Genomic DNA, 27,952 nt, shown 5'->3' on the forward strand with positions numbered 1-27,952 from the left:
CTGTTTAGTTCAAAAATGAGGCATATTAGTTCCTATTATAAGAACATTTAAATTAAAATGTGCTTTTAAAACTTAAAAATGGTACGTCACAGTTCTTAAAAGGTAAAAAAACGAAACAAAATCCAGTTTTATCAGCACCTGGAAATGTTTCCTGGACCTCATATAGACTTTGTGTCATCATATTCATATATAAATCATTTTTTATAGTTTATTTAAATATATGTAGCATGTACATATGACATATTTGATTCATCCGCAGACCACTAGTAGCCTGCGTACCAGTGATACACGTACCACAGTTTGAGAACCACTGCCGTATGGTGCTTATTTTTTAGATACAAGTAACTTTCCAGGCACAGTAGGTAGTGCTGTCGCCTCACAGCAAGAAGGTCGCAGGGTCGCCGGTTCGATCCTCGGCTCAGTTGGCGTTTCTGTGTGGAGTTTGCATGTTCTCCCTGCCTTCGCGTGGGTGCTCCGGTTTTCCCCACGATCCAAAGACATGCAGTACAGGTGAATTGGGTAGGCTAAATTGAATGAGTGTGTGTGTGTGCGGATGTTTCCCAGAGATGGGTTGCGGCTGGAAGGGCATCAGCTGTGTAAAAACTTGCTGGATGAGTTGGTGGTTCATTCCGCTGTGGCGAACCCGGATTAATAAAGGGACTAAGCCGACAAGAAAATGAATGAATGAATGAAGTTTTTTGTTCCATTAAGTAGTAGTGCTAATCATTAATGAAGTATTATGGTTTACTACTAATAGCAATAAAATAATTGATGTGTATTTGCATGTTCAGTTTGAAGACAGCTTTCCCTATCGAACAACCAAAAACTAAATATCAGGTCAGGAAATAACCAGCCAAATCCAGCTAAAACCAGCTTGACTACACTGTTAGACATTTTAAAGGGTTTTTACAGTAACTTACTGGCAACACTGTTGCCAGTAAGTTACTGTATTTTAGATTTACAGTATACAACTGTAAATCCGTTTACAGCATGTTACTGTAGTGTCTGAAAATGGTTAACTACTGTAAAAACCTAAGTTAACAGTTAGCTACTGTAAACCTTTTAATTTTGTCCTAAATATTTTATAATATAATTTTATTAATATTATTTTAATACTATAGACCTAAAAAAGACACAATTACAAAATATTAACAAAATAAACACTCTTTATTTAAAACATTGGAGATGCTTAAAACAAGCTTAAAAATGTGTAAAAACATTACATTTCAATCATTCAAAATATTTTATTTTAAGAAAAAAAAACATTGAAAATGACAAAGCACATTAACATACATGTACAAAACTAATTTAAGTGTCTGACCTGCATATTGTTGAGAAAAAAAAACCCAATTGTACTAAGTACTACTGACATTAAACCAGACACAATTACAAAATATTCCATTCTTTAAAACATTAATAATGCTTAAAGCATTTAAGGAAAATGTGTGAAAATTACATTAAGCAATAAAATCAACACATTAAAAATAAATAAATCACACAAAGCACTAGAACATGCATGTACAATAAAAATTTAAACTTCTGAATTGCATATTGTTGGAAAAATAAATATTTGTAACTATTAGCCGACTCAGAAACAACCCAACTTTAAAATATTACTAGTTCTGGTGTCAAATGCTCAACAAGGTCTGAATTCACATGTTCAAATGCAATTAATCTTTATTTCTATTGCACTTTTACAATGTAGATCAATGATGTCAAAGCAGCTTAACATAGAAGTTCTTGTAAATTGAAGCTGCTTCAGTCCAGTTTTCAGAATTGAAGCAGTAAATGTCACTGCTGAAAGTCCAAACACTGAAGAGCAAATCCACCGATCCACCAATCGTAGCCAAGTGATCCAGTGGCGACAGTGGCATGGAACAAACTTCACCAACTGACGAAAGTGTAGAATAAAATCCCTTGAGAGATACCAGGCTCAGTTGGGCACGACCAGTTTTCCTCTAGCCAAACTTGTGCAAGGCCGCAGTCTAGGCACCAGAGACTTGAAAGTTCACCAGCGGGTGGTCAGGCTGGCCCATTGGATCAATGCGGAAACTCATTGATCACGTGTGTCTTTTAGGATTCACTCCTCCATGACCACCACAGCATCTGGTCAGGATTTGGCCCAGTCCAGGATTATGAAGAACTCTGGATAAGGACAAACAGACTAACATAAGCATAGAAGAAGCTTGTTTAAAAAAAATAAATCATATACTGGTTAATTATTTTGAAGCATGGCAGCTAGGTTGGGGTAGTTTTCAGCTGGTACTGAGCAACTGGCTCCTGCTCATAACCTGCTCACTACCATGTTTAAAAGAGAACTAACCAGAATGTCCTGTTTATTTTTTTCCCTAACAAGGTTTTACAAAAACATTGTAGCATTTGTGATGGGTTGATTCACTGCAGGACAGATTAGACTATTTGTTTTATGTATTCCTAATAAACTAAAACTGACTGAATACTGATAAAACTATTGAGAGTGTCTCACCTAATCCAAGTTCTCAGTTAGCTGGTGAAAGAAGGATAACTCACTGTTGTTCATTGTTGTCATTCTCTTCAGTACTTCTCCTGCTATCTTCTGGCTCACTCTGGTTGTTGCTGTGCATTTTGTTTCATCCTCTGGAATTATTTATACAAAAAATTGTATTATTTTATTTATTACAAAATATTTAGGCAACATGAAATGGGGAAAAAGACATTTAATACATAGACAAATGCATGTATCCCAATACTAATTATTGTATTTTGAAATGTCTGACCCATGACAGACCTCAATCTGCTCAAAAATATTATAAACAAAGATGAAAAAAAAACCTACTAAATGGTTTAATAAAAAAGGGAAAACGATTTTTTTATTTAGCTAGCAACTAAACATGTGACACATTTTGTATTAAAAGTAACGTTACTATATTGAGAAACAAATAGATGTACAGTACTTACTGTTGTATGAGGTCCAGTTTGCACAGGCAGGCTCCCAGTATTCTATATTGAGACCATAAAAAAGCCAAAAATACAGATAAGAATACCATGCTACAATCCACAACCTCCACACAACTTTTTTTTATTTGTTTACCTTGGTTGCTTACTGGTCTTGCTTATTTTTTAAGCATAAGGCTGTGCTGATCAAGATGTTCCTCTGAAATGCTGTTTGTTTCTTCAGACAAAACCTGCTGCTGTGCTCGTGCCATATCTAAACAGAAAAAAATATAATGGTAACAATTATGTTAAACCAAATGTCAAGAGTTGTGATAAAAAAATTATTAGCAAACAATAAATAGCAAAAAGGTGGTTATTAGCATAATGCATAGAGGTAAAATTGGTTTTATATTAGCAGATTCAGACTTCCCCCTTAATAATTTAATTTCATAAAAGTATTATTTGCAAACTCTAAATAGCGAAATCATATTAGCAGCCAATGACTATCAAAGTACAACATGCTCACGGTCAAATAAACAGTGTTAATGTTGATTTCAAGTCATACTGGCATGCTAATTCTGATCGAATATTCAAAGTAACATGGTAAAAAGTATAGAGTCTTCTAAATGAACGAATGTGCGAATATAAAACCAACTTTACCTCTATGCATATTGTATAGATTTACGTTCTTATAGGTTACGTCGCGATGTTATTTTCTCAAGCTAACGTTATAAGTTACTCTAAACCAGAGAAAAATAAGTTCACAACATCTAATATATATAGTATAAATCAATATAAGTTAAACGTTGCACGTTAAAATGAGTTTGAGTTCAATTCAGTATAAACTTAGCTCAGTTTAGCTAACAGTTAACATTACCATTTTAAGATCGCTTCAGCCAATGTTGCCGAGCAAACAAATGCTAATAGAGGTGCTCAAATCAATGTCGAGTGTTGTCAGCACAGACAGACGCGCTTTTACCTGGATTATTTGTTGGTCTTTCATTCATATTCTTCTGGGGGAAAACACTCTCTGCCGGACCGTTGTCTCGTGCTAAGTGTCCTCCAAAACTGTCTGCATACCTCTGGTTCCCTCCTAAACCAAAACCCGCTGCAACACCGGTTCCTATGTAAATAAATAAAAAGATATGACGAGAACAATGGCTAATAGTCATAAACAGTCTTATTTAAAGTAATAGTAGTGTTAATGTAATAAATTAAATAAAGGTAACATCTTAATACATGATATATTTCTCAAATGGGCGAAATAACGCCAAGCCAGAGAAAATAATAATAGCCAACTTTATACTTTACTTTGTTCTATTCTCGTCCACAAAACATTCTGTAAAATGAAACACTGCCTCAGCTTACCAGAGTAAAGTTTGTTAAATCCAGTATGTTCTTCAGGCACACTAATAAATTGTCCTCCAGAATTGCTCCAGGGTCCTCAGGCAAAATGTGGTGCAGAGTAGTCGAATCGCCGCAAGGTGGCGTTGAAGCAGTTGTGGAAAATACAGTATAATACACGAATTTTTACAAATACAGTACATCGCTGTATATGTTGTTCGACGTCACACTAAATTCCCATAATGCAACGGTAAATACAGTTATTTACCGTAAAACGAATTTGCAGTATTACACTGGGTGAAATACAGTAAATAACTGTGTAATTTACAGAAATGTCTAACAGTGTAGCCTGGTTTAAGCTGGATATAGCTGGTTTTGGCTGGACTCCCAGCTTGGCTAGGCTGGTCAAGCTGGTTTTAGCTGGTCATCTCCCAGCCTGACCAGCTAAGACCAGGCTGGAAATGGCTGGAAACCAGCCTGGAAGTGGCCAAAACCCATCTAAAACCAGCCTTGTTGACCAGCTAAAACCAGCCAACCAGCCTAGGCTGATTTAGGCTGGATTTTTCAGCAGGGAAGCCACACAGCCACTTTTTTATTGACTTCAATAACAAACATACAAAATCCAGTTTTACACAAAACACAATGATAATAACAGATCAGGATAACTAATGTAAAAAAATAAAAAGAGAAACAAAAGAAAGGAAAAAATGTAAACAGACAAACATACAAAACAAATACAGCAAGAGGAAAGAAGGACTTATGTATCCGTGATATTTCCAAAATATTTACCAACAAAATCCAAGAATCTGTCACTTTTCTTGTTATTAACTAGTCTAAAAGATTTAATAAAAACATCAATTAAAAAATGTGAAAAAGAAGGCTACAAACTGGAATTTTTTTTGTTTGTGAATAAAATATTTTCCATACAAAATAAAAAAGTTAATGATGATGATGTAGTTCTCTGATATATCAGTTTTACCTTTATTAACAAATAATATCTTTAAGTTGAAAGGGTCTGGAAGAAGCAATGCAGTTTCCTATATGGAACCACAAAGCCACTTTCAGACCACACAACCTTTCTTTTTAGCCGAGACTGATTGAGGCAATAAGCATTCGCTATGCCACACACAGGCAGTAAATCAGCATTCGCTGAGCAACAAACAACAGCCATTCAGCATTCACTGACCCACACACAGCAACCAATCAGCATTCGCCGGGCAACACACAGCAGCCAATCAGCATTCGCTGAGCCACACACAGGCTAATATCCCGCCTCGGCGCTCAGTGTATGAAGTGGATGGAGTATGAGTCGGATCGCTGATGAATGCTAAACTTTGCCGTTTGCTGTATAATTATTCTTCTGTTACGGGTGTTGTGCGTCTTTTCAAAGTAAGTGTATTATATCTGACTTCTGTAGCGTTCACGGGTGTGATATGTTTAACTTTGCTGTCGACTATCCCGCGGTTTGTGTGTTAGTTGCAGTAAGAGATCAAGGATAATGCTAACTTTAGCATAATAGTAATAATGGCATAATAATAACCTCCTGAAGCCATCAAAGCGCAGCGAATAGATGACCATAGACAACCTTATAACACTAGATCATGTCATTTCCCAGTTAGAAAACTTTATAATACAACTATCCCAAACTTAAACCTGTTTAATAAACTGTATTATATCTAGCACATTGTATTGATTATATCTCACACCGAACGTGCTTTTACTGCCTTTTGTGTTGACAAGACAAAAATGGAGCGCAGTGCGCTTTTTATGTTGCTAGGCAACAACTGAATCAGCTGAGTATTGTACGTGAGTTGTTGTTGATATTAATGTAATTTAAAAAATTGTATAATATCGTGATATTCAGGATTTGGGGCAACGCAGTGGGTAGTGCTGTCACCTCACAGCAAAAAGGTCGCTGGTTCGAGCCTCGGCTGTGTCAGTTGGCATTTCTGTGTGGAGTTTGCATGTTCTACCCGTGTTGGCGTGGGTTCCCTCCAGGTGCTCTGGTTTCCACTACAAGTCCAAAGACATGCGGTACAGGTGAATTGGGCAGGCTAAATTGTCTGTAGTGTATGTGAACTGAACTTAAACAGTAAAAACTGAACTACACTGTTCCAGTTACTATGACCATTTATGTGAAGCTGCTTTGACACAATCTACATTGTAAAAGCGCTATACAAATACAGCTGAATTGAATTGAATTGAATTCTATGTGTGTAAATGAGAGTGTACGGGTGTTTCCCAGTGATTCGGTTGCAGCTGGAAGGGCAACCGCTGCCTAAAACATATACTGGTTAAGTTAGCAGTTCATTCTGCAGTGATGACCCCAGATTAGTAAAGCGATTTAGCCAAAATGAAAATGAATAATACATGTAATTATTGGCATTATACACTTTGGAAAATCCCGTTGTCTTTATAGTCGCTGCTTTTTAATACTTAATTAGAAAATATATTTAATATATTTGTAATATCGTCTAAACTTGCAAATCTTTCAGGTATTAAATTTGAGCACTAAATATAAAGACAAATGTGCATCCTGGCTTAATGTATAATGTACATGGAGCGCACGTGATCATGACATGCAATTGTGAGAGCAGGAAAAGTGCGCACTGCCGCACACATTCAAAATGATTTCATAAGCTTGCATATCGTCTTCAGCTTCCTCATAAATATTTTACCTTTATTCAGTTGCTAATGTTATCTGTGTCTCAATTCTCTTGTTTTTCTAGTGTTTATTAACTGTGGTTAGAAATATGCTGACAAATATATCTGATGTTTTCATTTCACATATTTGAATGTCTTCTGTCTGCTAAAGCAACTTTATTTTCTTTGATTTCAGAAGAACGAGATTGCGTGACGATGATAAACTACTAAAAGCTGGAAATACTTGAGTACATCATTCTTTAATGAAAAGAAGAGGCAAGATTTTTTCACCTAACTCCGTGTGGAAAGAGATTGATTTGGATGCAAAGCAGCCATAAGATTCACAAGATGGTCCGCACTGGAGAGAAACTATTCACATGCACCCAGTGTGGTAAGAGTTTCACACGATCATCACACCTTAATCAACACATGATGACCCACACAGGAGAGAGACCATTCACATGTACCCAGTGTGGTAAGAGATTCACACAATCATCTTCCCTTAATCAACATATAAAGATCCACACTGGAGAGAAACCATTCAAATGTACCCAGTGTGGAAAGAGTTTTACAATCTCCTCATTGCTTAATAGACACATGTTGACCCACACTGGAGAGAGAAAACACAGATGTGATCAATGCGGTAAAACATTCACGACTGGTTCATTTCTGAAGCTCCATCTAAGAGTTCATACAACGGAGAAACCGTATTCGTGTTCTGTGTGTGGAAAGGGTTTTACATGGCGGACAAATTTAAATCGACATCAGAAGATCCACACTGGTGTGAAAGAGCATTACTGCTTTGAGTGTTGGAAGACTTTTATGACAGCTGACGATTTGGAACGGCACCAAAGGACTCACACTGGAGAGAAACCGTACACGTGTTCACACTGCGACAAGAGATTCAGTCAGTTAGGCAGCCTGAGAGCACATGAGAGGACTCACACTGGAGAGAAACCGTACATGTGTTCACACTGCAACAAGAGATTCACACAGTTGGGAGCTCTGAGAAGACATGAGAAGATTCACACTGGAAAGAAACCCTAAAAGCAAGGCTGTGCCAGGGCTTGAAATTAACCTTTGGCGACAAAACGCCAGCCCAGATAGTCATGCAGTGTGAAAACATCTGTGACACGACTACTTTGGAAATCCTGCAGTCTGAACTCGGCATTAGAGAATGCAGGACCTTTTGCGAAGGTTAAATTTTACACTCTACACACTACCAGATATTAAATATCACATGTGATCATGACCACCTTCTGCTTCTGGCATCCGTTCTTCATACGTGGATTACTCGGTTAGCTGGATTTAAGAAATTGACGATTTGACACGATCCAGGATTGTTACGTTCTTCGAAACTGATCCGAGATGTTGTCATAGCAACAGTTCTGCTAGCTCAAACCTGGTCGGGAGCAGGCTCATTTCATATAAACAGGATTAGATCGGCTCAGTTCAAGCTAAGATAATACTTAAAGTATGTGCCGAATTCTGATATTTTCCTACAGTAGTAGTTATATACACTTAGGAAAATAGTGAATATTTTTTAACTATATTTACATTTATAAATTTAAATATTTACATTTTAATAAAACGTATGCAATCTGCACCCCCAAAAGGAAAGTACAAAGACTGCCACCTTGTGGTACAAAGAGAAAGCTTATTGATATGAACTTTTTAGACCGCTTTAGAACATTTTGTGTTTGATAATAGACGTGCACAATGTGACTTTTCACTTTTTCACACAGGGCTATGTAGTTTTGGATTTTGTTTTGCTTTGATAATAAAAACCTTAATTTTTTAATCTGCATGATGTGTTTACTTGTGTTATCTTTGACTCATATTTACATAAATTTCTTGATCTGAAACTTTAAAATATGACAAAATGCAAAAATAAAACAGTAAGTCAGTAAGGGGGAAACACCTTTTCAAACCACTATACTGTATAAACACAGATTTTACTGACTTATTGATAATGTTTTGAGCTTTTGCCACAGAAGTATCTGAAAATCCCCCTGTTTACTCGTTCACTGTAAACAATATATTGATTTACAAGTGAGACAGAAAGTGAGGGCTTTATCATGAATATTGATGCCGTTCTCACTCTTGACAAAGACCGGCCTCTAGTGGGCCATCAGTGTGACTGTGTGAATGAAGAGACCCAGAACATGAGCTTCTGTGTTTGTCTTTATTTACAGTTTAATTTTAGTCCACAATATAAATAATTACAGTCAAAGGCTCACAGTGATCTGAACATTTAAATTACTCTGTGCTAAGTTGCTTCAGATTTGAGCCCCCGCCCTGTTTCTTCCTTAAGAGAAATTATTATTGTTTACTACTAATAGTAATAAGATAGTTGATGTATATTCTGATGTTCAGTTTGTGGACAGCTTTCCCTATTAAACAATTAAAAACTAAATATCAGGTCAGGAAATGCTTTTCATGTAAATGTTCTGCACACATTTAATTAGGAGAGAAGAAAAAGAAGAAGCCTACGAAGCCTTCTCTACTCTACAAATCATTAAGAAGAGGATCATTGTAAGCTTTAGCAAATGTATTAATCTTGATGTTATTAATGTTAAAGAGATTCATTAATTAATAAAATTTGAGTCAGGAAAATATTACATTTAGCTATTTTCTTTAACTTATTTTTGTATATATAAAATGTACAGTGTAACACAATATATAATATGGTCGAGAGAATGATCACTACCAGAAACGTACAGTGATATATCTCTCATAGATACATATATAAGTCTATGCAACATTATTATTTTATGTGGGCTACTTTGAGATAATTCTTTTTTTATTGGGTTAAGAAACCCACATTAGTCCCATCAAAGAAAATAACAAAAGACAAATATCATCAGACACACGAGTCTTTACTGTTCTCCAAAACTTTGTCGCATTCTCCAGAAGCAGAACTGAGGAAAACAGAATATTTTGATCTGAGTCACAAAACAAAACTGCATCAGGTCTATTTATCATGTTATAAAGCAGCATGGACTTTATTATAATGCTGGATTCACACCAAACATGTTTCATACAGTGAACAGACCTACCATTAAACATGATAAACCTTCACTATTAAACCAGAAACATTCATTATAAGCCACTTTCAGACCACACAACCTCACTATTCTCTAAGCAACAAACAGCAGCCAATCAGCATTCGCCGAACCACAAACAGCAGCCAATCAGCTTCCGCTGAGCCACACACAGGTTAATATCCCGCCTCGGCGCTCAGTGTATGAAGTGGATGGAGTATGAGTCGGATCGCTGATGAATGCTAAACTTTTACGTTTGCTGTATAATTATTCTTCTGTTACGGGTGTTGTGCGTCTTTTTGAAGTAAGTGTATTATATCTGACTTCTGTAGCGTTCACGAGTGTGATATGTTTCACTTTGCTGTCGACTATCCCGCGGTTTGTGTGTGAGTTGCAGTAAGAGATCAAGGATAATGCTAACTTTAGCATAATAGTAATAATGGCATAATAATAACCTCCTGAAGCCATCAAAGCGCAGCGAATAGATGACCATAGACAACCTTATAACGCTAGATCATGTCATTTACCAGTTAGAAAACTTTATAATACAACTATCACAAACTTAAACCTGTTTGATAAACTGTATTATATCTAGCACATTGTATTGATTATATCTCACACCGAACGTGCTTTTACTGCATTATGTGTTGACAAGACAAAAATGGAGCGCAGTGCGCTTTTTATGTTGCTAGGCAACGACTGAATCAGCTGAGTATTGTACGTGAGTTGCTGTTGATATTAATATAATAAAAAATGTAATAATATCGTGATATTCAGGATTTGGGGCAACGCAGTGGGTAGTGCTGTCGCCTCACAGCAAAAAGGTCGCTGGTTCGAGCCTCGGCTGTGTCAGTTGGCATTTCTGTGTGGAGTTTGCATGTTCTACCCGTGTTGGCGTGGGTTCCCTCCAGGTGCTCTGGTTTCCACTACAAGTCCAAAGACATGCGGTACAGGTGAATTGGGCAGGCTAAATTGTCTGTAGTGTATGTGAACTGAACTTAAACACTAAAAACTGAACTACACTGTTCCAGTTACTATGACCATTTATGTGAAGCTGCTTTGACACAATGTACATTGTAAAAGCGCTATACAAATACAGCTGAATTGAATTGAATTGAATTGAATTCTATGTGTGTAAATGAGAGTGTACGGGTGTTTCCCAGTGATTCGGTTGCAGCTGGAAGGGCAACCGCTGCCTAAAACATAAACTGGTTAAGTTAGCAGTTCATTCTGCAGTGATGACCCCAGATTAGTAAAGCGATTTAGCCAAAATGAAAATGAATAATACATGTAATTATTAGCATTATACACTTTGGAAAATCCCGTTCTCTTTATAGTCGCTGCTTTTTAATACTTAATTAGAAAATATATTTAATATATTTGTAATATCGTCTAAACTTGCAAATCTTTCAGGTATTAAATTTGAGCACTAAATATAAAGACAAATGTGCATCCTGGCTTAATGTATAATGTACATGGAGCGCACGTGATCATGACATGCAATCGTGAGAGCAGAAAAATTGCGCACTGCCGCACGCATTCAAAATGATTTCATAAGCTTGCATATCGTCTTCAGCTTCCTCAGAAATATTTTACCTTTATTCAGTTGCTAATGTTATCTGTGTCTCAATTCTCTTGTATTTCTTAGTGTTTATTAACTGTGGTTAGAAATATGCTGACAAATATATCTGATGTTTCCACTTCACATATTTGAATGTCTTCTGTCTGCTAAAGCAACTTTATTTTCTTTGATTTCAGAAGAACGAGATTGCGTGAAGATGATAAACCACTAAAAGCTGGAAATACTTGAGTACATCATTCTTTAATGAAAAGAAGAGGCAAGATTTTTTCACCTAACTCCGTGTGGAAAGAGATTGATTGGGATGCAAAGCAGCCATAAGATTCACAAGATGGTCCACACTGGAGAGAAACTATTCACATGCACCCAGTGTGGTAAGAGTTTCACACGATCATCACACCTTAATCAACACATGATGACCCACACAGGAGAGAGACCATTCACATGTACCCAGTGTGGTAAGAGATTCACACAATCATCTTCCCTTAATCAACATATAAAGATCCACACTGGAGAGAAACCATTCAAATGTACCCAGTGTGGAAAGAGTTTTACAATCTCCTCATTGCTTAACCCTTAAAGACCGAGACAGCCGCCCGCGGCTAAAAATAAGTATTGCTCTTAAATGTTTAATAACTTTTGATCCGCTGATCCGATTCATACAATTCAAAGATTGGCATAAAGAAGAGAATCTCAGCTTTCCAGTGCCGTATCACATAACATTCGCGGACTTTCAGAGGCTCCGGAATCAGTGCGGTTACGTCATCAAAATTTGACAACGCTGATTTGACAAAGAAACGCTCGTCACTAAGTCTCCGGACAAACCAGACATGATACATTGATGCATTGTCCCTCCTCCATGCCCAGATTGGTTCAAACTCGCTATATCACAACCAATAAGCATAGGTTTCGCTTTTGTTTGTGGATCAACAAGCTTTTTGAACAACACGGAATGAGAGATAGGCATACATTTATGCGCGGCTAAATAAAACGCAAAAAAACATGTTTTGCATGAAATAATTTTCATACTAAGTACTTTTGCATGCACAGCAGCACAGAAACATGACAAAACAGTGACACAGCAAAGACGAACTGCTGCTCTTGCTGTTTTCAAAAGACGCAAATGAAGGTGCAGCTGTTTGTCTGCATTGCAGACAACCATTTCCAAATCCATATCCACAGACAACCATATCCATGCTGGCACATAAAACCTAAGGATGTTCCATATTGAATCTAGTTTCGTTATGTAACTATTTATGGTATAGTAAATATTTATATCTATTTTTTTACTGAGGATTTGCACCATGTTTATTTGGACTTTGACACATTATTTATTATTTTCTTATTTTTTTTATTTGTTCATTGTAAGTGGTGTTGTTTATAGTAACTGAAAATATATTATTTGGAAAAAGTCAAATTTGCTTCACTGTTCTATTATTTTGTAACATTTTTTTTTTCTGTTTAGTTCATTCCCAGAACTTTTGGGCAAATACATTGTCAGTAAATAAATGCATTTTTTTCCCCCATAGAAAAACGCCTTGGAATAACATTGAAATAAATTGCTATAACTTGCTCAGGGAATTGTGGATGTAGACAAAATTTAATTTGGAAGTATAAAACATCATAGCATGTATTTCTAAAGAAAGAAAAACAAACTTCATAAGGTTTTGTTTGAAATAACTGGAAAATGCCACTTTTTTTAAAAATCGTTTCTGGAAAATTCTGGAATATTTTCTGTCTTTTCATATGTTTTTGGACCAAAAAATATTTTAGACTGGACCTTTAAATGATACAGATTGAAACTTCAGGTTCTCCTGTTTAAAATGATATATGACACTTGAGGCTGACTGCTAAAATAAAAATAAAACTGCTTTTTAAAAAAATAATAATATAGGCCCATTAGGTGCCCACAAAATACCTCTAGGTCTTTAAGGGTTAATAGACACATGTTGACCCACACTGGAGAGAGAAAACACAGATGTGATCAATGCGGTAAAACATTCACGACTGGTTCATTTCTGAAGCTCCATCTAAGAGTTCATACAACGGAGAAACCGTATTCGTGTTCTGTGTGTGGAAAGGGTTTTACATGGCGGACAAATTTAAATCGACATCAGAAGATCCACACTGGTGTGAAAGAGCATTACTGCTTTGAGTGTTGGAAGACTTTTATGACAGCTGACGATTTGGAACGGCACCAAAGGACTCACACTGGAGAGAAACCGTACACGTGTTCACACTGCGACAAGAGATTCAGTCAGTTAGGCAGCCTGAGAGCACATGAGAGGACTCACACTGGAGAGAAACCGTACATGTGTTCACACTGCAACAAGAGATTCACACAGTTGGGAGCTCTGAGAAGACATGAGAAGATTCACACTGGAAAGAAACCCTAAAAGCAAGGCTGTGCCAGGGCTTGAAATTAACCTTTGGCGACAAAACGCCAGCCCAGATAGTCATGCAGTGTGAAAACATCTGTGACACGACTACTTTGGAAATCCTGCAGTCTGAACTCGGCATTAGAGAATGCAGGACCTTTTGCGAAGGTTAAATTTTACACTCTACACACTACCAGATATTAAATATCACATGTGATCATGACCACCTTCTGCTTCTGGCATCCGTTCTTCATACGTGGATTACTCGGTTAGCTGGATTTAAGAAATTGACGATTTGACACGATCCAGGATTGTTACGTTCTTCGAAACTGATCCGAGTTGTTGTCATAGCAACAGTTCTGGTAGCTCAAACCTGGTCGGGAGCAGGCTCATTTCATATAAACAGGATTAGATCGGCTCAGTTCAAGCTAAGAAAATACTTAAAGTATGTGCCGAATTCTGATATTTTCCTACAGTAGTAGTTATATACACTTAGGAAAATAGTGAATATTTTTTTAACTATATTTACATTTATAAATTTAAATATTTACATTTTAATAAAACTTATGCAATCTGCACCCCCAAAATGAAAGTACAAAGACTGCCACCTTGTGGTACAAAGAGAAAGCTTATTGATATGAACTTTTTAGACCGCTTTAGAACATTTTGTGTCTGATAATAGACGTGCACAATGTGACTTTTCACTTTTCCACACAGGGCTATGAACTTTTGGATTTTGTTTTGCTTTCATAATAAAAACCTTAATTTTTTAAACTGCATGATGTGTTTACTTGTGTTATCTTTGACTCATATTTACACAAATTTCTTGATCTGAAACTTTAAAATATGACAAAATGCAAAAATAAAACAGTAAGTCAGTAAGGGGGAAACACCTTTTCAAGCCACTATACTGTATAAACACAGATTTTACTGACTTATTGATAATGGTTTGAGCTTTTGCCACAGAAGTATCTGAAAATCCCCCTGTTTACTCGTTCACTGTAAACAATATACTGATTTACAAGTGAGGCACAGAAAGTGAGGGCTTTATCATGAATATTGATGCTGTTCTCACTCTTGACAAAGACCGGCCTCTAGTGGGTCATCAGTGTGACTGTGTGAATGAAGAGACCCAGAACATGAGCTTCTGTGTTTGTCTTTATTTACAGTTTCATTTTAGTCCACAATATAAATAATGATGGTCAAAGGCTCACAGTGATCTGAACATTTACATTACTCTGTGCTAAGTTTCTTCAGATTTGAGCCCCCGCCTTGTTTCTTCCTCAAGAGAAATTATTATTATTGTTTACTACTAATAGTAATAAAATAATTGATGTATATTCTGATGTTCAGTTTGTGGACAGCTTTCCCTATTAAACAATTAAAAACTAAATATCAGGTCAGGAAATGCTTTTCATGTAAATGTTCTGCACACATTAAATTAGGAAAGAAAAAGAAGAAGCCTACGAAGCCTTCTCTACAAATCATTAGGAAGAAAATCATTGTAAGCTTTAGCAAATGTATTAATCTTGATGTTATTAATGTTTAAAAGATTCATTAATTAATAAAATTTGAGTCAGGAAAATATTAAATTTAGCTATTTTCTTTAACTTATTTTTGTAAATAGAAAATGTACAGTGTAACACAATATATAATATGGTCGAGAGAATGATCACTACCAGAAACGTACAGTAATATATCTCTCATAGATACATATATAAGTCTATGCAACATTATTATTTTATGTGGGCTACTTTGAGATATTCTTTTTTTATTGGGTTAAGAAACCCACATTAGTCACATCAAAGTTAATAACAAAAGACAAATATCATCAGACACACGAGTCTTTACTGTTCCCCAAAACTTTGTCGCATTCTCCAGAAGCAGAACTGAGGAAAACAGAATATTTTGATCTGAGTCACAAAACAAAACTGCATCAGGTCCATTCATCATGTTATAAAGCAGCATGGACTTTATTATAATGCTGGATTCACACCAAACATGTTTCATACAGTGAACAGACCTACCATTAAACATGATAAACCTTCACTATTAAACCAGAAACATTCATTATAAGCCACTTTCAGACCACACAACCTCACTATTCTCTAAGCAACAAACAGCAGCCAATCAGCATTCGCCGAACCACAAACAGCAGCCAATCAGCTTCCGCTGAGCCACACGCTAATATCCCGCCTCGGCGCTCAGTGTATGAAGTGGATGGAGTATGAGTCGGATCGCTGATGAATGCTAAACTTTGCCGTTTGCTGTATAATTATTCTTCTGTTACGGGTGTTGTGCGTCTTTTCAAAGTAAGTGTATTATATCTGCCTTCTCTAGCGTTCACGGGTGTGATATGTTTAACTTTGCTGTCGACTATCCCGCGGTTTGTGTGTTAGTTGCAGTAAGAGATCAAGGATAATGCTAACTTTAGCATAATAGTAATAATGGCATAATAATAACCTCCTGAAGCCATCAAAGCGCAGCGAATAGATGACCATAGACAACCTTAACGCTAGATCATGTCATTTCCCAGTTAGAAAACTTTACTTAATAATACAACTATCACAAACTTAAACATATTTGATAAACTGTGTTGTATCTAGCACATTGTATTGATTATATCTCACACTGAACGGGCTTTTACTGCCTTTTGTGTTGACAAGACAAAAAAGGAGCGCGTGCGCTTTTTATGTTGCTAGGCAACGACTGAATCGGCTGAGTATTGTACGTGAGTTGCTGTTGATATTAATATAATAAAAAAATGTAATAATATCGTGATATTCAGGATTTGGGCAACGCAGTGGGTAGTGCTATCGCCTCACAGCAAGAAGGTCGCTGGTTCGAGCCTCGGCTGTGTCAGTTGGCATTTCTGTGTGGAGTTTGCATGTTCTCCCTGTGTTGGCGTGGGTTCCCTCCAGGTGCTCTGGTTTCCACCACAAGTCCAAAGACATGCGGTACAGGTGAATTGGGCAGGCTAAAGCCTGATTTATACTTCTGCGTCAGGTGACCGGCGTAACCCACGGCGCAGGCAACGCGCGTGGCTGTGCATTTATACTTCTGCGCGCTGTCTCTGCCGGTCTGCATTAACACTTCCGAAACGCTAGTTGGCAGTGAGGTGTAAATGTTCCTCTGTGTCAAGTTTCTTCGCTACTTTTTTGCATTTCCTGAACACTTCCGGGATGTACAAGTGGCTCAAACTCGCTCATTTTGAGGCAGGAACCGGCGGACGTGCAACAACTTTAACTATGAGGTAAACACAAAACAAAACTTTCCATCCGGAGCTCCTTCACGGGACTCCACACTTGTAAACAATCGCTCGCGCGGCGTCGCGCCATTCGCGCGCCTCTCGGTCCCGCCCAGACTCGTCAGCGCTACCAAGCCGACCAATCACAGAGCTTATGCTACGCGTCGTTGCGACGTGTAGTTACATTTTTTGAGAGGTGCACGTCAGTGACGGCGATGGCCACGGCGAAGGGCTATGCGTCAGCGCCGTAGCATACGCCGGTGTTTGACGCAGAAGTATAAATCAGGCTTAAATTGTCTGTAGTGTATGTGAACTGAACTTAAACACTAAAAACTGAACTACACTGTTCCAGTTACTATGACCATTTATGTGAAGCTGCTTTGACACAATCTACATTGTAAAAGCGCTATACAAATACAGCTGAATTGAATTGAATTGAATTGTATGTGTGTAAATGAGAGTGAACGGGTGTTTCCCAGTGATTCGGTTGCAGCTGGAAGGACATCCGCTGCCTAAAACATAAACTGGTTAAGTTAGCAGTTCATTCCGCAGTGATGACCTCAGATTAGTAAAGCGATTTAGCCAAAATGAAAATGAATAATACATGTAATTATTAGCATTATACACTTTGGAAAATCCCGTTCTCTTTATAGTCGCTGCTTTTTAATACTTAATTAGAAAATATATTTAATATATTTGTAATATCGTCTAAACTTGCAAATCTTTCAGGTATGAAATTTGAGCACTAAATAAAAAAAACAATTGTTCATCCTGGCATTAATTATAGTGTACATAGAGCGCACGTGATCATGACATGCAATTGTGAGAGCAGAAAAATTGCGCACTGCCGCACACATTCAAAACAATTTCATTCGCTTGCATATCGTCTTCGGCTTCCTCATAAATATTTTACCTTTATTCAGTTGCTAATGTTATCTGTGTCTTAATTCTCTTGTATTTCTAGTGTTTGCTAACTGTGGTTGTTTCAGAAATATGCTGACAAATATATCTGATGTTTCCACTTCACGTTTTGCTCATATTTGAATGTCTTCTGTCTGCTAAAACAACTTTATTTTCTTTGATTTCAGAAGAACGATATTGCGTGACGATGATAAACTACTAAAAGCTGGAAATACACGAGTACATCCTTTTTTTAATGAAAAGAAGAGACCAGATTTTTTCACCTAACTCCGTGTGGAAAGAGATTGATTGAGATGCAAAGCGGCCGTAAGATTCACAAGATGGTCCGCACTGGAGAGAAACCATTCACATGCACCCAGTGTGGTAAGTGTAAATAACCCCAAGTTATTTAAGTTAGGTTTCAGTGTTAATTATTTATGCTGCTTTTAATTACTTCTCTATTTCTTTAAAAGTTGTTGTGTTTTTGTTATTTATTTGAACTCCGCTTTGCACTAAGTTATTTAGCCTATAGAGACCCTTATTTTGACGCGCGGCTTGCCGGAAGTGGTCAGGTGCGCGAGAGCGCGCAGATCACGGAAGCAGGGAGATTGGAGAAGCGCGCCTAGCACGAGGGAGAGAGCGATCGCTTGCACAGAGAAATGCACGGAGCTAATGTTACATTTAAGGACTGATTTAATAGAGATTTAATGCATATTTGAGTTTTGTTTTTTGTTCTGTTCATCTTTATTGTTTGAACACCTGGTTGGAAGGGAGAACAAGGTAGATGAGGACATTTTTATACATATTGCTAAAATTTGATGCATCTGTTGGCTTGCTAATAATTTAAATTGCTATTTTATTGTAAAATTAGTCATATATTTGAAGATACTTTATAATATTGTCACTAAGTTTATTGTTTTGTCTTATTATGTGAACTATTATTCATTACATTTTTTCTATTTGTGTTTATTCATCTGTTCTTAGCTCTTACGGTGTTGTACAGTCTTTAAGGACGGCAAATGCAACAATAAAGGCACAAAGGAGGACAGTGCAACATCAGTGCATGAGTTTAATCCTTTTATTTCTCCAACCGGGCTGTTACAGTAAGAGCTTGCACCCACTGACATTATTTGCTGATGTAAATGATGACGGATCACGGTTCCAATTTGTGCACTCCTGCAAAAGTAAACGAACAAATTGATAATGTTCAAAACAAAGAAGTTGATGAAGAAGTAGAAGCTCAATCTGAAGAATTAGACACAAATGTACGTCGCTCTACCCGTGAACGAACTCAGACAGACAGGATGCTTGCATATCAAAGGGAGGAGTCTCATAAAGCAGAAAGAAAGCTTATGCATGCATATGAAAAATGGAAGGCTGAGGCTCGGAAAGCAAGAAGTCAGTTGAAATTAGACATTTCTGAGAGTGAATTAGCAACACTCATAGACTCATTGGAAAAGGAAAAGGACAGTGTGATGAATGCATACATAAAGGTTAGAAGTAATGTAACTCCACCCACTGATATGAGAAGGAAAATTGATGCTTGTGATGCTGTTACTAAGGATATAGTAAAAATTGCATATGAGAGGATCTCAGGGGTAGATGGAGGCTTTGACAATGAAACCGTAAAGGGGCATTTACGTGAGCTGCTTGAACGAGACTACGCTCGCTCTGTTTATGGTTCTACTGTTTCACGCATCAGCTCCAAATCCAGTACACCTATAAGTCAACCTTCTCTGAATTCTATACTAATGGCTAAACGCATAGAAGCAGCAGCAGAGCTAGCAGCTAAGGAAGCAGAATATGCTACTGTAATAGAAGAAAGGGAGCAAAGAGAAAAATTACGACTTCTAGAAGAGAAGCAAAGAAAAGAACTTGAGGCTCAAAAAGGCGAGTTTGAAAGGCTCCAAGCGATGAAGGAGGTAAGAGCAGCTAGAGCAAGACTGGAGGTGTATGACAAGGAAGAAACTGTTGACACTGTTAATCAAGATGAAGGGCTGCAGCAACCTGTAAGCCCTCCCACGCATAAACCAGTATACTTATCCTCCGTTAATCCAACGCCTAACATTTCATTACAGAGACCCAACGCTGATGTGTCTCAATTAGCGCAGGCTGTCCAAGATAGCATAACACTAAACAGACTTCCTATGCCAGAGCCCACAGTTTTCAGTGGTGACCCCATTCACTTCATAGAGTGGAAGGCTTCATTTCAATCACTCATTGATAAAAGACATATCTCTTCAGGAGACAAGTTATACTACCTGAAGAAGTACGTTACTGGGCCTGCTCTGAAAGTGCTAGATGGTATCTTTTACAGAAATGATGAGGAGGCTTACAAGGACGCGTGGAAGAGGCTTCTAGATCGCTACGGACAGCCATTCATCATACAACGAGCATTCAGAGAGAAACTTGCATGCTGGCCCAAAATTCAATCCAAGGACTCGGTAGGACTTCGAAATTTCTCTGATTTCTTGAACTCATGTAAGGATGCAATGCCACATGTAAAGGGACTGGAAATATTGAATGATTGCGAAGAGAATAGGAAGCTTGTAAGCAAACTCCCTGATTGGGCGGCTGCCCGCTGGAATCGTCAAACCACACAAACGTTGAGTGAAACTCAAGATTTTCCAACTTTTCAAGAATTCGCCCATTTCATGTCTGTTGAAGCTGAAGTTGCCTGTAATCCAGTCACATCCTTTCATGCCCTTCATGTTTTAGAACCTAACAAAGAGAAAAATTATTTCAAGGTCAGTAAACCTAAAGCTAATGTCTTCCATACAAAGACTGTCACACAGCATGATAATTCAAAGCCCACTGGAAAGGTCAATAAGCCATGTCTGTTCTGTCAAAATGGTGAACATCAAATTCATGAATGTTCTAAATTCTCTGCAAGGTCTCTTGAAGAACGTAGACAGTTCGTAAAGAATACAAGATTGTGCTATGGATGTTTGAGGCTGGGTCACAGTGCCAAGGACTGCCGCTCCCGACATTGCTGCAACACCTGTAAGGGAAGACACCCTACCTGCCTACATGATGACAGCTTCAATAGAAAGGTGAGGTCTTCTTCTGCTCAGAGCCCAGAAAATGTCCATGAAGGAGTTGCGACAATGTCATTGAGTGTAGAATCTGGATGCACGCCTGTTAACACCTCGATGATTGTGCCAGTGTGGTTGTCCACACATAAAGACCCAGTTTCTGAGAAGCTCATCTATGCTCTGTTAGACACACAAAGCGATTCAGTCTTTATTGAATGTGCAGTATGCAAAAGTCTTAAAGTCGACTCCTGTCCCGTGACGCTTAAACTCACTACTTTGGTTGGAAAGGACTCCTTGATGTCAAGTGAAAGGATTTCTGGTCTTCGAGTTAGAGGTTTCAATTCCTCACTGATTATAGATCTACCCCCTGCATACACCAAAGAATGCATTCCTGTGGATCGCGCACACATCCCTATAATGGAGACTGCAAGTCATTGGAAACATCTAGCCACTCTAGCAGACAAAATTCCCCCACTTCAAAATTGTGAGGTTGGACTATTGATAGGATACAATTGTTCCAGAGCGCTAGCGCCCCGAGAAGTAATTCTTGGAACGGAGAATGAACCATATGCTGTTCGCACGGACCTCGGATGGAGCATTATAGGTCCTTCCTTAACACATTTTGAGCCCCAAAGCAGTGCTGCCATGTGTCATAGAGTGTCTATCAAGGAAATACCTGCAGTAACTCCCACGGATGTGATAAAAGTGCTGGAATCTGATTTCAAGGATACAGAAGGGCACACTAAAGTGACTTCTCAGGAGGACATCATGTTTCTGAGAAAGCTGGAAGAGAATATCAGATTGAACAAGGATAGTCATCTGGAAATGCCCCTGCCATTCAGGAAAAGACCATATCTTCCAGATAACAAACCTCTAGCTGTCATAAGACTTCAACATTTGAAGAGGAGATTAATGAGAGATCAGGAGTACAGAGAGCATTATGTAACATTCATGGAGGAAGTAATAGAGAAGGGTAATGCAGAACAGGTGTTTGAGGAAGGACGAGAAGGAGAAAGATGGTACATACCACATCACGGAGTGTACCACTCGAAAAAGCCAGGGAAATTGCGTATAGTTTTTGACTGTTCAGCCAGATACAAGGGAACTAGCTTGAACGACCATCTTCTAACTGGCCCAGATCTGATGAACAGCTTAACTGGCATCCTTTTGAGGTTCAGACAGTACCCTGTAGCCCTAATGTGTGACGTGGAAAAAATGTTCCACCAATTTCATGTAGACCATGCAGATCGTGATTATTTACGATTTCTATGGTGGAGAAATGGAGATTTCAATTCACAGCCTCAAACCTTCCGCATGACAGTGCATTTGTTTGGAGCCTCATCGTCCCCTGGATGCGCTAACTATGGGCTGAAGCATCTTGCAAGAGAAGGTGAACGTCTGTATCCTCTGGGCTCGCAATTTATTATGCAAGATTTCTACATGGATGATGGAGTTTCCAGCATTGAAAGCACAGAGAAGGCCATCAAATTGGCTGAAGAAGCTCGTCAGCTTTGTGCACTGGGAAGCTTAAGTCTTCACAAGTTTGTGTCTAATGACAAGGAAGTCTTGAAGACAATACCACCCTCAGAGTGTGCGGTAGATGTTACAGCTGTCGATCTTGCTCTCACTGATCAGCCTTTGGAAAGAGCTTTGGGCATTTACTGGAGTCTGGAACAAGACAATTTCAAATTCCATATCACTGTTAAGGACCAACCAGCAACTCGTAGAGGGATACTGTCTATAGTGGCCTCATTGTTTGATCCCTTAGGCTTTCTTGCCCCCTTTGTACTCAAAGGAAAGACCATTCTGCAAGAAATGTGCCGAAGTGGTATGGGTTGGGATGATAACTTACCCGCTGATCTACAATCAGCATGGGAACACTGGAAGGCAGATCTAGTTAACCTAGAAAAGATTGAAGTGCCTCGTTGTATTATGCCTTCTGGCTTTGGGAGAATCATAAGGAGAGAGATTCACCACTTCTCAGACGCCAGCATGAGTGGATATGGTCAGTGTTCATATCTCAGACTCGAGAACGAGCAAGGTGACATCAGTTGTTCGTTGCTCATGGCAAAATCTAGAGTGGCCCCACTCAAGATCACAACAATTCCTCGGCTAGAATTGGCTGCCGCAGTGGTGTCAGTTGCAGTGAATGACATGTTGAAGGAGGAAATGAACCTGGCAGATGCAGAAGCGTTCTTCTGGACTGACTCACAAGTGGTGTTAGGTTACATAAACAACGAAGCTCGCCGTTTCCACACGTTTGTGGCAAATAGAGTACAAAGGATTCACCGCACCACAACTCCTCAACAGTGGCGGTACATTTGCTCAGATGAAAATCCAGCCGATTACGTATCGCGTGGTCTAAGTGTTAACAATCTTGTCACTTCCAACTGGTTTAGAGGACCTAAAGTTTTATGGGAAAAGCAAATACCTGCACCTATGGAAATCAGCAAGCAGCTTCCAATTGGCGACCCTGAAGTCAAGAAGGTTCAGTCACTCAACACGCAAACTGTACAGTATTCATGTTTGTCAGACCGTCTCACCAAGTTGTCCTCATGGTCCAAAGCTATCCAAGCTGTTGCACGTTTAATACGTCGTGTCAGGAAAGACAAGTCACATAATCACAGTACATTGGCGGAACGGAACGATGCACTATGTATCATAATCAAGGACTTACAGAAGCAGACATATGCAGAGGAGATAACTTTACTCTGTAAGGGCAAACAACTACCTCGCAGCAACAGACTATACAATCTTGACACCTTTGTCGACCAAGATGGATTGCTGAAGGTGGGAGGGAGACTTTGTGAGGCATCTATCCCTAATGCTGTCAAGTATCCAGTGATACTTCCGAAGGAGCACCAACTTACAAAACTCCTGATTGCTGATTGTCATGATAAGATGGCTCATCAAGGAAAGGGAATGACTATAAATGAAATCAGATCAAGAGGATTCTGGATTACGGGAGTTAACAGGACTGTAGCTTCCTTTGTACGACAATGTGTGAGATGTCGCAAGTTACGTGGACCTACGGAAGAGCAAAAAATGGCTAACTTACCCTCAGAGCGCATAGAGCCATCCCCTCCATTCACATACAGCGGGATGGATGTTTTCGGTCCATTCATCACCAGCAAAGGTCGCAAGTCAAACAAGAGGTATGGACTTCTCTTTACCTGTTTCTGTTGCAGAGCCATCCATATTGAGATGCTGGATGACATGTCCACAGATGCCTTTATCAATGGCCTGCGTTGTTTCATCGCTATCAGAGGAGCAGTCCATCAAATAAGGTGTGATCAAGGCAGTAATTTCATTGGAGCCAGGAATGAGCTCACCAAAGCTATGGAGGAGATTGACACCAACCGTCTGGTAACATTCTTAGCGGAAAAACAGTGTGACTTTGTTTTTAATGCACCTCATTCAAGCCACACTGGCGGAGTTTGGGAAAGACAGATTAGAACTGTCAGAAGTGTTCTTCGCTCCACCCTGTCACAGTCATCTGGAAGGCTCGATGACTCTTCTCTGCGAGCGTTCTTTTACGAGGCCATGTCCATTGTAAACAGTCGTCCGCTCACGGTTGATAGTCTAACTGACCCAAGTAGCCCTGAACCTCTAACCCCTAATCACCTCCTCACTCTAAAACCTACTCAAGCCCTACCACCTCCTGGCAAATTTGTCAGGGAAGATGTGTATGCCCGTAAGAGATGGCGGCATGTCCAATACTTAGCGGAACAATTCTGGGGACGTTGGCATAAGGAGTATGTGTCTAACATCACAACAAGACAGTGCTGGCATACACCAAGAAGGAACATGCAAGTAGGAGATATTGTCTTGGAGAAGGCAGTGGATCTGCCTAGGAATGAGTGGCGCTTGGCAAGGATTATTGAGGCAGTCACTGACAAGGACGGATTGGTGAGAAGAGTGAAAATACAGTTCGGAGACAGAAATCTGGGGAAGGATGGTAAACGTCTACATAAACCATCTGTGGTGGAACGTCCAGTACAGAAGTTGGTCCTGCTGATGGAGGCAGCCTGAACATACTGACATATCCTTTGAGTAAACAGTTCATAGTAATATATGTTTTAGTGTTGTTTACATCTAGTCTTAAATGGTTATAGTAGTAGTAATTATAATTCATTTAAAATCATTCGTGATTAAAAGGTTAAAATTCATAATCACTCATGATTGGTGGGAGTGTAAATAACCCCAAGTTATTTAAGTTAGGTTTCAGTGTTAATTATTTATGCTGCTTTTAATTACTTCTCTATTTCTTTAAAAGTTGTTGTGTTTTTGTTATTTATTTGAACTCCGCTTTGCACTAAGTTATTTAGCCTATAGAGACCCTTATTTTGACGCGCGGCTTGCCGGAAGTGGTCAGGTGCGCGAGAGCGCGCAGATCACGGAAGCAGGGAGATTGGAGAAGCGCGCCTAGCACGAGGGAGAGAGCGATCGCTTGCACAGAGAAATGCACGGAGCTAATGTTACATTTAAGGACTGATTTAATAGAGATTTAATGCATATTTGAGTTTTGTTTTTTGTTCTGTTCATCTTTATTGTTTGAACACCTGGTTGGAAGGGAGAACAAGGTAGATGAGGACATTTTTATACATATTGCTAAAATTTGATGCATCTGTTGGCTTGCTAATAATTTAAATTGCTATTTTATTGTAAAATTAGTCATATATTTGAAGATACTTTATAATATTGTCACTAAGTTTATTGTTTTGTCTTATTATGTGAACTATTATTCATTACATTTTTTCTATTTGTGTTTATTCATCTGTTCTTAGCTCTTACGGTGTTGTACAGTCTTTAAGGACGGCAAATGCAACAATAAAGGCACAAAGGAGGACAGTGCAACATCAGTGCATGAGTTTAATCCTTTTATTTCTCCAACCGGGCTGTTACAGTAAGAGCTTCTCACATTTGTCATCCCATAATAAACACATGTTGATGCACACTGGAGAGAGACCATTCACATGTACCCAGTGTGGTAAGAGTTTCAGACAATCATCACACCTTACTAAACACATGTTGATCCACACTGGAGAGAAACCGTTCCCATGTACCCAGTGTGGTAAGAGTTTCAGACAATCGTCGTCCCTTAATAAGCACATGTTGATCCACACTGGAGAGAAACCTTTCACATGTACTCAGTGTGGTAAGAGTTTCACACAGTCGTCAAACCTTTATCAACACATGATGATCCACACTGGAGAGAAACCATTATCATGTACCCAGTGTGGGAAGAGTTTTTCACAATCATCATCCCTTAATCAACACATGTTGACCCACACTGGAGAGAGACCATTCACATGTACCCAGTGTGGTAAGAGTTTCACTCAGTCATCATCCCTTAATCTACACATGAAGATCCACACTGGAGAGAAGCCACACACATGTACTCAGTGTGGAAAGAGTTTTACAATCTCCTCGTTCCTTAATCAACACATGTTGATCCACACTGGAGAGAGACCACACAAATGTGATCAATGCGGCAAAACGTTCGCGACTGGTTCATTTCTTAAGCTTCATCTCAGAGTTCATACAACGGAGAAACCGTATTCGTGTTCTGTGTGTGGAAGGAGTTTCACATGGCGGACAAATTTAAATCGACATCAGAAGATCCACACTGGTGTGCGAGAGCATTACTGCTTTGAGTGTGGGAAGACTTTTGTTACAACTGGTGATTTGGAACGGCACCAAAGGATTCACACTGGAGAGAAACCGTACACGTGTTCACACTGCGACAAGAGATTCAGACAGTTAGGATCTCTGAAAAGACATGAGAAGATCCACACTGGAGAGAAACCCTAAAAGCAGGGCTCGAAATGAACCTTTTTGCTTGGCAGCACTGGTGCTTCTGGCTTCAAAACTTGTAGGAGCACCAGCCACAATTTAGGCGCAACCATCAAATATTCTGAGCGGCATTACTAGTTAAGCTTTTATATTAATAGATTTATTACATTTAAAATCAACACTAATCAAAACTAACAACCAAAAGAATCTGCATGTGCCCATCTGCCCTGTACACACTGCATTACATGAATGACATGAGCTGGGTTAATGAATATAACTGTGCTGTTCTCACAGGTGGTGTCTGATATTGAACAGATGATATTGACATGTAACGTATTATTTGCATTCGTCATCTTAATAGCAATAACAGTCTGTTATGAGCTGCAATATTAGTCTTCTCTTATGCCGAGTTCAGACTGGATAATTTTAGCACTGATTTTGACTGATTTTGAGAAATCGCAGACAAATAAGTGAAATCACAGACAAATCGGCGCTAGTGCACATAAGTGACAATCACACAGTGTGAACTATCAAAGACACGATCTGAGTGAGTCGCCGATGCCTGCGAGATATTTGCCATTTTAACATCTCAATTGGATTCAGGTCGGGGCTTTGACTAGGCCACTCCAAATTCTTCATTTTGTCTTTCTTCAGCCATTCAGAAGTGGACTTGCTGGTTGTGCTTTGGATCGTTGTTCTGCTGCAGAACTCGTGTTTGCTTCAGCTTGAGGTCACTTAAAGATGGCCGGACATTCTCCTTCAGGATATTTTGGTGCACAGCGGAATTCGTGGTTTCATTTATTGCAAATCTTCCACCTTCCAAAATCTCGTCAATCTACAGAGTATTTCAAAAAAATCTTGGGGATCATCAAGATGTTTTCTGGCAGACACTTTTTCACACAGGGCTATGTAGTTTTGGATTTTGTTTTGCTTTGATAATAAAAGCCTTCATTTAAAATCTGCGTGATGTGTTTACTTGTGTTATCTTTGACTCATATTTACATTAATTACATGATCTGAAACTTTAAAATATGACAAAAGGCAAAAAAACATAACAATAATTCAGTGAGGGG

The 27,952-nt window shown here is 38.7% G+C and overlaps 4 protein-coding genes and 1 long non-coding RNA gene across 5 annotated transcripts in view; 4 read left to right on the forward strand and 1 right to left on the reverse strand.

The window, feature by feature from the left end:
- LOC147846122 (uncharacterized) overlaps positions 1 to 2,616 on the reverse strand; it is a 418,287-nt gene extending 415,671 nt beyond the window's left edge. The window contains exon 1 of the mRNA XM_087245383.1: positions 2,320 to 2,616. The gene's annotated coding sequence lies outside the window, so the exon portion shown is untranslated. The remainder of the gene's footprint in view (positions 1 to 2,319) is intronic.
- A 2,924-nt stretch (positions 2,617 to 5,540) lies between these two features.
- Positions 5,541 to 8,707, forward strand: si:ch211-110e21.4. Its single transcript, XM_087245456.1, has 2 exons — positions 5,541 to 5,646; positions 7,097 to 8,707. Exon 2 carries the CDS (start codon positions 7,222 to 7,224, stop codon positions 7,945 to 7,947), a length of 726 nt encoding a protein of 241 aa, XP_087101582.1. The 5' UTR covers positions 5,541 to 5,646; positions 7,097 to 7,221; the 3' UTR covers positions 7,948 to 8,707.
- A 1,435-nt stretch (positions 8,708 to 10,142) lies between these two features.
- Positions 10,143 to 14,680, forward strand: LOC141381326 (uncharacterized). The gene is made up of 2 exons (NM_001443484.1): positions 10,143 to 10,248; positions 11,703 to 14,680. The coding sequence occupies exon 2, from the start codon at positions 13,470 to 13,472 to the stop codon at positions 13,917 to 13,919; it is 450 nt and encodes a 149-aa protein (NP_001430413.1). The 5' UTR covers positions 10,143 to 10,248; positions 11,703 to 13,469; the 3' UTR covers positions 13,920 to 14,680.
- Positions 14,681 to 16,107: 1,427 nt separating this feature from the next.
- zgc:113265 lies at positions 16,108 to 27,841 on the forward strand. Its single transcript, NR_200104.1, has 2 exons — positions 16,108 to 16,213; positions 18,237 to 27,841. It is a non-coding gene; the product is annotated as a zgc:113265 (long non-coding RNA).
- Positions 16,108 to 27,952, forward strand: part of zgc:113030 — a 30,274-nt gene continuing 18,429 nt past the window's right edge. The window contains exon 1 of the mRNA NM_001020709.2: positions 16,108 to 16,213. The gene's annotated coding sequence lies outside the window, so the exon portion shown is untranslated. The remainder of the gene's footprint in view (positions 16,214 to 27,952) is intronic.

This window comes from Danio rerio, chromosome 3, assembly GCF_052040795.2.
Source record: "Danio rerio strain M-AB ecotype USA chromosome 3, GRCz13ab, whole genome shotgun sequence".
Lineage (NCBI taxonomy): Eukaryota > Metazoa > Chordata > Actinopteri > Cypriniformes > Danionidae > Danio > Danio rerio.